Here is a 10,627-nt window from a genome sequence, read left to right as displayed (position 1 = left end):
CAGAGTGATGAACTGCTTGCTTCGAGGGAGTCGACCGGTATACTGCCGTCTGGTGCTACGGAAGGGCAATGGGGCTAGCTGCTTGAGCCGTGAACTGCTTGTTAGTGACGTGGCGCTACGACGCTGCGGAAGGGCCGAGAAGTTGCGTTGGCGCTGCAGGAGGGCCGTGAAGTCGCGTCGGCGCTGCGGAAGCGCCGAGTGATCGCGTCGGCTATGCGGAGGGGCCGGGACGTGAACTGCTTCGTCGTGCGTACGTCGGGTTCGTTTGGAGCGATCTACTTGGATTTCTAGTTGGTTTCGGGAATGTAGGGCATCGTTAGTTTCGGTCTGCCGGGCATCGTTAGTTTCGAACTGTCGTTCTGCATCCGTTTCGTTTCCGGGTCGGGAGCCGGAAACGTGACGTCCTGTGGAACTCACTGAGGTGGGCCTGAATTACGTAAGACGGTCCGCCTCAGCGATCACGATGGGTCTGGGCTGATTTCTAGGAAACCAAACCGGGACGCGAGTGATCCTCACTAGGTCGCAGAACCAATTTAAAACTGAGTTCTTACAGATCCACCACCAATATCAAGACTGTCCAGAACACTAACCCGGATATTTCTCCTAGTCGCTGATGTGTTTCTTTGAAGATCGTCGGAACGCAAGTGACTCATCTGGGGTCATGTCTCTGCTAATATAGGCCCAGTTGAGTGTGCCCAGGGCGGTCGATGTCCAGAATCCCGATTTCGATAATTCAGTATCGGGTCCCGAATATAGGGATGGTAGTTGACTATCGATGTATCGGTGGCGTTATTGTGGCCAGGTATGGTAGTCGACTATCGATGTTATTGTGGCCAGTTTATTGTATTCAAGAACCAAAAACACGTCTGTTTGCGCACTTTGCGCTTTTATAATGAACTTTGTTGAATAGTGTAAGGCGGGAGCGGGAGCGCAATAAAGCTTTAATCGCGCTCGCGAATTCGCCCCGTCTCTCGCCCCTTTCGTTAAGTTAGGCTTAAGCGTTTATATATTGAAATTAAAGAGTTAGTTGTCATATGAATCTCATTGCGCAAACTCCCTTTCGTCGTCGCTAAAATAAAATATCAAATTTCCCTGCAATCACAAGTTTTCGCGTTGTAATACAAAATAGTATTAAATTTTCATGGTGACCCCGACGTGATTAGCAGAGGAACTCGAGTTGTTATTTTTTTTGGTGAAACAAACAAATTAATCAAATAAATCGCGCCGGCCCCCTTATTTTTTAAACATTAAAGTGATTTGTTGCTGCCGATTTAATTCGTCGTCGCTGCCGCTAAATAAAATTGTTGCTGCCAAATAAAATTGTTGGAAGTTTGGAAGCTGCAGTTTCTTGGATTTCCATTGCCGCTGCTGTTCTCAATCGCCGTTAGCTGGACCAGTGTAGTTGTTGTTGCCGCTGCTAATCCGCTGTTCCTGCCTACGTGAATTCGTCGTTGCTGCCGCTGGAAAATTTTGACCGCTGCAGTTTCAATCGCCGTTAAGTGCCGCTCCTTGTCGCCAGTTGCTGCCTACGTTATTTCGTCGTGCTGCCGCTGGAAAATTTTGGCCGTTATCGCCAAATTCCCCGCTTTATCCCCTACGCACAGGAAGGAAGGCATATGGATTCGAAGAGGGAAGTTACCGACGGATGTGAATCGTCCCACCAGGTATAGAGTGCTAAAAGTTGAAAGTTAATCTGTGGCGTTTTGTAAATTGTGTTTTGGCCCATCTTTCAACTTTTTGCATTCGTGTGAAAAATTCGGTAGATAGCGAGCATTCTAACCAAGAAATAAATAAAACTTGCATGCACTAACGATTATAATTCCGATAATTCCATACAAATATACATATTTCGAATTATAAATACATAAGTGAATCGCTTTGGACCAAAATCAAATAAATATTTGTCGGCATCCTGGTTGTTCAAAGAATAAAATTCCCCCATTTCTCGTCGTAGTGAACACCAATTATAGCTTTGCAAAAATTAAAAGGGTAAAAGTTGGGAAGTGTGAAAATTTCTAATTCGAGAATTAAATTCCCGGCAAATTTTCGGCCGCGCATTTTCCTCAAATTTCCCTCGCTTTTCGCCATTTCCCGCGCTTTTAGGCGTCAGGTTTATATATTCGTTGCCCTTAGTTATCGGTCAGTGCATCATTCTCCGTTAGCATTGCGTTGAGCACCGCCACCCGTACACATACACACACACGCACAGACAGCGCAGCCCGTTCTTTCGAGTTCTCTTTCGTCGTTTTCGTTTTCGATCGCTGGAACGGTGCAAGCGTTGCCGTTGCCTAAACGCTTGTTCGTTTTTTGGTGTTTGAGCTTGGCGTGTGCTCCCCTACACGACGTGCGCACGGCATATTATAATTATTGAATTATTATAATAAATTAGGATTCCTTAAATTAATTCCTAAATTCATTTAAATAACTCCCCTACACTGCTTGCGTTCAGCTTATTCCTCTCGTTGGTTATTATTTTTAAATTTAATAAATTTAAAAACAAATTTTTGTAAACATTTACATAAATACAATTTAAAAAAAAAAAACTAAAATAAATTAAATTATAAACTCTTCGATACCAAAAAAAATGGTGCCAAAATCAGAAAGTAACAACAAGGACATCGAAGGGTTGAAAAACCAACGAGATGGATATATGAAGAGTATAGAGCGAACGCAAAAATATTTAAAGGAGGGTCGATACTCCTTAAATACGGTTGAGTTAGAATGTCGATTAGAAATCCTAAATACCCACATTGAAAATGCTTCGCTTATACAGAATAAAATTGAAGCGAAAGATGGAGATGATGAGTACCGCGAAGAGTTAGAAGAGACTGCGATAATTGCAAAATCGTTGCTAATTTCCCTAATCGCGGAAACAAAGCTTAAGAGCGTTGACAATTCCGCTCCGCCGGCAACGCGCACACCCCAATGCCGTTTGCCGAGCGTCGCTCTTCCAACCTTTAGCGGAAAACATTCCGAATTTAAAAATTTTATAAGCCTTTTCGAAACTTTTGTTGACAAAGATGACACGCTGCACGATATCGAAAAATTTAACCATCTAATATCGTGTTTGGCTGGAGACGCGCTAGGAACAGTCAGGGCATTCCAAGTTACAGCGAATAATTACCCAAAAGCCCTGGCTAGACTAAGGCGGGTGTACGATAATGATTGTTTAATTTTTTTTGACAATATATCGACACTGTTTAATCTGCCAAAGATTTCCCAGCCATCAGCTACAGCCTTGAGAAACCTGATCGACACAGTCACAGCGCTATACGATTCTCTTTTGTCCATTGGGGATGACAAACGTATTACGAATGCCATCCTCATCCATCTAGTAATGGGCAAAGTCAAAGGAACTAAAAGAAAATGGGAAGAATCGCTAGATTATACTTCGCTTCCTCTTTGGAGCGAGTGTGAGTCGGCCCTGAACAAGCGCTATCAGCATATGGTTGCCGAAGAAGCGTGTAAGCCAAAAATTGTTCAGCAGAGCCAGGCTTATCCTAAGAAGAATGGAAATAGGAGTATTTCGTTTGTTGCTGCCATAGACGACCCCGAAGTATGTGTGTTTTGCAACTCAGCAGAACATCAAGTAGGAAGTTGCACTGCTTTTGCTGCCCTAACAGTTCAGCAAAGATTCGATTTTGCAAAAAAGGCTCCATTATGCATTAACTGCCTCCGAAAGGGCCACACGGTAAAAAGGTGCAAATCGAAAAGATGCAGGGTGTGTAAGTCCTCACACCACACATTGCTGCACATTTACTCGCCATCAAATCTCGCGTTGCCAGCTCCTCCTCAGCCCACGCTCTTGCAGAATACTCCATCCACTTCGCATGTTATGCATGCGACTGCATCGGATAAAGTTATTCTTGCCACAGCCATCGTGAGCGTCCAAACAAAAAGTGGCGAATTAGTTTTGGCTCGAGCGTTGCTCGATTCTGGTTCACAAGTAAATTTTGTGACCGATGAGCTCGCTCAGAGACTTCAGATTAAGAGAGAGGACGTGTGTTTGAGCTTGCGGGGCATTGGTGGAACTAATGCTCAAGCAACCAAGAAAATTCACACGATAGTTAAGTCGCGAGTGGGTAGCAGTCAATTGTCGTCCGAATTTTATATACTAAAAAATATTTCTGGTTATCATCCGGATCAAACGGTGAACACCAGCGGCTGGAGGGTGCCTGAAAATATTCAATTGGCAGATCCATTCTTCTTCAAGCCCCAAAAAATAGATATGCTTATAGGCGCAGACTCGCTCTTTGAACTATTGTCAGTCGGCCAGATAAAGCAAGGGCCTGAGTTTCCCATTTTGCAAAAAACAGTTCTCGGCTGGATAGTGTCAGGGAGATGTGCCTCAGAAAAAATAAGAAATACGGAAAAGTTGGTACATCTCAGCTGCCAGGAAGAAGTGTTGGAGTCAATCGACACAACCCTGCAGAAATTTTGGTCTGTGGAGGACTTGCCGCCCAAGGCCAAGGTCCATACTCCTGAGCAGCAACTTTGTGAGCAACACTTTGAAAAAAACACTCAAAGATTGTCGTCCGGGAGATTTTCGGTTCGTCTGCCGTTAAAATCTGACCCAAACACTCTTGGTTCATCATATGAAGTTGCGAAACGTAGATTTTTGTCGCTTGAAAGAAGATTATCCAAAGATCCTTCTTTAAAAAAGATGTATCTGGAATTCATGGAAGAATATGAAGCGATGGGCCATATGTCTTCTACGAACAATAAAATCCCAGACAGTCCGCACTATTTCATTCCGCACCAATGCGTGCTGCGACCTCAAAGCACCTCGACAAAGTTGAGAGTGGTATTCGACGCCTCGAGCCGTACATCGACGCAGGTCGCGTTGAATGACATCTTGATGGTTGGCCCCACCATTCAAGAGGAGCTGTATTCGACCCTGCTTCGGTTCAGACTGCACAAGTTTGCGCTTGCAGCAGACGTAAAAAAGATGTATCGTCAAGTAATGGTTGACGAAGCTGACCGAAACTTTCAGCTCATAGTGTGGAGACGAGATCCATCTGAGTCTCTAAAAATCTTCAAGCTGAACACCGTGACTTATGGTACTTCGCCAGCCCCCTATCTAGCGATTCGGTGTTTAAATCGGCTTGGAGAGATCGCGCAGGATTCGTGTCCAAAAGCCGCCAAGGTCATTCAGAATGACTTTTATGTTGACGATTTGTTGACTGGCGCCAGAAGCGTTGAGGACCTGCTAAGCCTTCGAGACGAAGTTTCTCAGGTATTGCAAGAGGCAGGATTTGAATTGGCAAAGTGGTTTTCTAACTGCCCAGAGTTATCCGCATCTGAAAGCGCTGTCATGCCGCTAACGGCAGACTCAGACGTAACTAAGACCCTTGGCGTGGTTTGGTTGCCGGGTAAAGATTACTTTCAATTTCGGTTGGATGACTCTTTCCTGGATCTTCGTGCGACAAAACGAAACATACTGTCGGTGACTGCCCGACTTTTCGATCCGCTTGGCCTGTTGTGCCCTCTAGTGACTAGGGCAAAAATGTTGTTGCAGGAACTGTGGCTTCGAAAGTTAGACTGGGACGAATCGCTGCCGATGCAACTGCAGACATCTTGGGAAGCTTTTAAGGGAACGCTGTTGCAACTGCCCAAGATCGAGGTATCGCGATTCGTTCATACAGACGCCAAAGTCCCGGCAGAAATACATGGTTTCGCTGACGCTTCCATGCGAGCATATGGAGCGTGCATCTACGTTCGCACTAGTACCGCTGAAGGTTTAAAAGTATCTTTATTGACAGCAAAATCCAAAGTAGCTCCCCTCAAGACGAAAACTTTGCCCCGCCTTGAGTTGTGCGCAGCTCACCTTCTTGCGGATCTTTATAATCGTGTAAGACCATTGCTTAATTTTCCGATCACAAAGGTGTTCCTATGGACGGACTCGGAGATCACTCTGCATTGGATTAAAACGCATCCGTCGTCGTTGTCGGTTTTCGTCTCAAACCGAGTTGCAGAGATCCAAGAGTGGTCGGAAAAAGCAATTTGGCGACATGTCCCCACGAAAGTAAACCCAGCGGACATCGTGTCACGGGGATGTGACGTTGAGGAACTCACAGCTTCCATTTGGTTCGCTGGGCCGTCGTTTTTGCTCGATGCAGAAAAAGATTGGCCTGTGAATCGACACTTCGAAGTACCTGCTGATGTCGTGTCGATGGAATTACGCAAATCAGCTTTGGCGCTTGTGGTTATCCCTGAGCCTAATTGTGTGCTTCAGAAAATAGAATCCTTTTCGTCGCACATAAGGCTTCTAAGGGTTTTCGTGTGGGTCTTTCGGTTTATTCAAAGATGCAAAAAAGTGTCGCAGCCTTTTGAAAAAAGTATTACTCCAAGAGAACTGAATTTTGCGTTCGAGAAAATAGTGGAAGTGATCCAATCTCACGAGTTCAGTGACGACATAGGCAAAATTCGGAAAAATAAACCGGTAGCAACGAATGTTCAAAAACTAAGCCCTTTTCTTCAGGAGAAAAAACTAGATTGGTGTTCCTCGACATTGCTGCGAGTTGGGGGTCGGTTATTGAATGCTCCTATCCCGTACGAAGCCAAATTCCCGTTGTTGTTGTCTAAAGGCTCACAGTTTGTTAAAGCCTACGTGTCCTACCTGCACGTCACAAATTGTCATGCTGGCCCTCGAGCTCTTGTAAGTCTGTTGCGAGAAAAGATATGGTTGGTAAATGCGCAGGAAGTTTGCCGCAGAACAGTTCGGTCTTGCATTCGTTGCTTTCGGTGCAAACCTCAACTCTTGACGCAAATCATGGGGAACTTGCCATCAGACAGACTTCGAGCTCTCCGCCCCTTTAATATCTGTGGTGTTGATTTTTGTGGCCCATTTAACACAACGTATCGTATTCGTGGTAAGCCGCCGTACAAATCATACGTGGCATTGTTTGTATGTTTTACGTCCAAAGCGGTCCACTTAGAGTTAGTGTCCGACCTCACCACTGATGCGTTTTTGTTGGCATATCAAAGGTTCGTGAGTCGACGCGGGATTCCGGAGAAGGTGTGGTGCGACAACGCGACGAACTTCGTCGGAGCCGATCGCCACATGAGAGAGTTCCGGGCCCGTCTGGAGGAGCAGGGGGCGGTATCGCAACATTCGCATCAAGAAGAGGATGCGAGTTTGTGTTCATACCACCCAGAGCACCTCACTTCGGCGGACTTTGGGAGGCAGGTGTGAAGTCTGCAAAGCACCTGTTCCTTCGGACGGTCGGCGAAGACATCCTGACCGCGGAGGAGCTCGGAACTCTCCTCACCAGCGTGGAGGCCGTGCTCAACTCCAGGCCCATCGGAGCGATCAGCACAGATCCCAACGACGGCGAAGCACTAAGCCCAGGCCATCTCCTGATCGGCGGGCCCCTACTAGCTCCACCCTCAGCAGCGCTCCCGGACCAAGTCAGCCCAACCTGCTTGCGACGATGGCGCAGTGTCTCGTCTCTCAGGCACAGGTTTTGGCAGCGATGGTCCCGGGAGTACGTCTCGAGCCTCCAGGCGAAAAACAAGTGGCACCAGGAGGTTCCAAACGTCGCCGTGGGAGCTCTCGTCGTCGTCGCCGAGGACAATCTTCCGCCGCAGCAGTGGATGATCGGTCGGATCGTGGCGGTGCACGTCGGCGCTGACGGCAAGGTCCGAGTGGCGGACGTGAAAACGTAGGATACGACGTATCGGCGAGCGGTCCATAGGCTGGCGGTGCTGCCTGTGGCGTGCTGAAGACGGTGGTCCTTCAGAGGGGGCGGTGTTTGCGCACTTTGCGCTTTTATAATGAACTTTGTTGAATAGTGTAAGGCGGGAGCGGGAGCGCAATAAAGCTTTAATCGCGCTCGCGAATTCGCCCCGTCTCTCGCCCCTTTCGTTAAGTTAGGCTTAAGCGTTTATATATTGAAATTAAAGAGTTAGTTGTCATATGAATCTCATTGCGCAAACTCCCTTTCGTCGTCGCTAAAATAAAATATCAAATTTCCCTGCAATCACAAGTTTTCGCGTTGTAATACAAAATAGTATTAAATTTTCAACGTCGATATGGAAAGTTTGAACAAATTTGGTCTTAGGAGCTAAACGAAAGTTCACACCAAGTTAATAAGGGGCTGTCCATATATTACGTAATCACCTAGGGGGGGGGGGGGGGGGGCTTTGAAATGATTTTGTTTGATTACATGGGGAGGGGGGGTCTTGCACAATGATTACGTAATCATTTTATATGTTTTTTTTTTATTTAAAGAATTTTTTTTAAAACTTTTTTTCTTTAAATATATCTGCAAACTTAGATAGGAAAGCAGAGAAAAAATTTTTTTTAGTGGCTGGGCGGCGAGAAAGAGAATGTTTAGTGGTTCAATCACACGAAGAATGCGAAGACCTGGAATGGCTTGACGAAGAGTATGTTGGAGATAATTTCAGCGTATACGAACCGAATGTGTCATACCAAACTCCATTTATAAACAATATTAAAGATTGGGTTGCATCTCTGTTTGAATCCACATATTAAAACAAAAAAAAATTTTATTCTTGGGATTACGAAATCATTGGGGGGGGGGGGTTTTTTATTGAAAGATTACGTTTGATCACCAAGGGGGGGAGGGGGTCAAAAATCAGCAAAAACGTGATTACGTAATATATGGACAGCCCCTAACTCTATGCAACATCTAAAATTTACCTCGATGGATGGTATATTTTTGAATTCGTTACGAATTCCCAAGTTAAACTATGTTCTCAAAGAAGTTCCCCGACGCAAGGATTCTTAGCGCACGGGCCTCAAAGTTCGAATATTGCTGAAATTGGTCAACTTTCCGGAGGTCTCAGAGGAAAACGGGTTCATCGTTTGTTTTGATGTTAAAGTTTTTTAAAGGATACACTCTTTATCTTTTAAATTCCATACTTAGAATAATTTTATGATTATTTTTAAGGGAGAGGCAGTGCGTGAAGGACAAGGGGATCAAACAGGAACTGAGGACTTTGGACCTGGATTGGAGAGATGCCGCGGACAGAGCGCAAAGATGAAATAACGTTACCCAGAGGCCCTTTATAAAGCCGCCGGGCGCTGGCAGCTGGATCAGTCGATCACGAAGAATCAATCTATCAAGATCAGTCCAGATAAAAAGTGAGCCAGTCAGTCAGTACAAGTGAACAACAACAAGTCGAATCGACGGAAGCAGCGCCGTGGGAGCCTACAAGGAGAAAGATCGCTACGTCGAGACGTTCGGGATTGGATCATCAGGAATCTCCGAATTGAGACACAGGTAGCTGAGGTCCAGAGGGCTAAGTAAGGGCGAACCGTTTCTACTCCTGTTACGACGAAACCCTCACATTACGCCTGGCGGAGCTGAGCAGTGATGTCCTGCGACAAGAGAGCCGTCTAAGCCCAGGGTGCCTTGTTTCAAACACTGCTTTGGCGGGTCCCGGCGTCAGCCCAGTCCGTCAAGTGGAAATCGAACAGGTCCTGGCGCAACCAGCCAGAAAGGGCAAGCAGTAGACCGGTTGTTATTTCAAGGCGCTGTCCTAGAGAGACCCAACGGTTCTTCGAGCCCGGGACCGGCGTGTGTCCAAACCCCGAGTGTTGTAATCACACCCGTGAATTCTGTGCATTCTCACTGATCTACTGGCCGGTCACGTTTATATAAATTTGGTGGGACGAACACAAAACTTCCCTGAGCTAGCTGCAAGAATCTCGTAGCGAGCAGACAAACAAAAATCAGAGTCCAGTAAAAATCAATACAAATAATTTATTTTAACTTATTAAAATTTGACTACATAAGCAACATGAATTAATAAACCAAATATTTCATTATTAAAAAAAAAAAAATTTTAAATTTTCACCCTATTGGAACGCGTTTTTACCCTGATCAAGGTATGAACAAAAAAGATTTTACCCTGCGCGAAATATCCTGGAAAACATGAAATATTAAACGATTTCACCCTATTATTCCTATGGGAGCTATAGGATATAGACGCCCGATCGGCACGCAGTTTTTGCAAGTTACATCCGATTGTTCCTATACGATATAGGCGTCCAATCGGGTCGATTTCCAAACTTGATGTGTGTGATCGCAAATGGTATTGAAAAAGACGGACAGACGGACATGGCTATATCGACTTCCCTATTGATCGTGATCAAGAATATATACACTTTATGGGGTCGGAAGCGTCCGACCAAAATTATAATACCCTCTGCATGGTTATAAAAATTTATAGCCAAAAGAACCCCTCCTATGATACCAATCCCATTCCGTTGGCTCTTTATTTATAGCTGCTATGTCTAGCCAAACTTTTCTTACTATTCCTCCTTGAACTGCGATTTTTTAGTTATGTTATCTGCATATGTTGATCATCCATGTTCTCTCGAGTTCTTAAGGAATCGCCGTCCGTCGAGGATACTTAATTCTCGGTTGTGTAGTCTGGCCCGACATAAAACACAATTAGACATTTTTCTATATTTCTAAATAATAAGAAAAACTTACCCTGATTAGATCAACTCCTCTTGTTATTTTTTAAATTTTTCTTTTAAACTAAGAAAAAATCGCCTTACATATTAGGAAATTGGCCCAATCGGTAGCCTAGGGGTCTAGTGCGAGCGGATTATTTGTTTTCTACGCTTATATTCGGAAGAGTGTGTTCGATC

General features: G+C 45.2%; 1 protein-coding gene across 1 annotated transcript; it reads left to right on the top strand.

Moving 5' to 3' along the window:
* Positions 1–4,663: 4,663 nt before the first annotated feature.
* On the top strand, positions 4,664–7,668 carry LOC138912186 (uncharacterized). The gene is made up of 2 exons (XM_070212049.1): positions 4,664–5,851; positions 6,988–7,668. The coding sequence occupies exons 1-2, from the start codon at positions 4,664–4,666 to the stop codon at positions 7,666–7,668; spliced, it is 1,869 nt and encodes a 622-aa protein (XP_070068150.1).
* Positions 7,669–10,627: the final 2,959 nt, after the last annotated feature.

The sequence above is a fragment of the Drosophila takahashii genome, chromosome 2R (assembly GCF_030179915.1).
Source record: "Drosophila takahashii strain IR98-3 E-12201 chromosome 2R, DtakHiC1v2, whole genome shotgun sequence".
Classification (NCBI taxonomy): Eukaryota; Metazoa; Arthropoda; class Insecta; order Diptera; family Drosophilidae; genus Drosophila; species Drosophila takahashii.
Note: the sequence above shows the minus strand (reverse complement) of the source record. Positions and strands in the feature narration are given on the sequence as shown.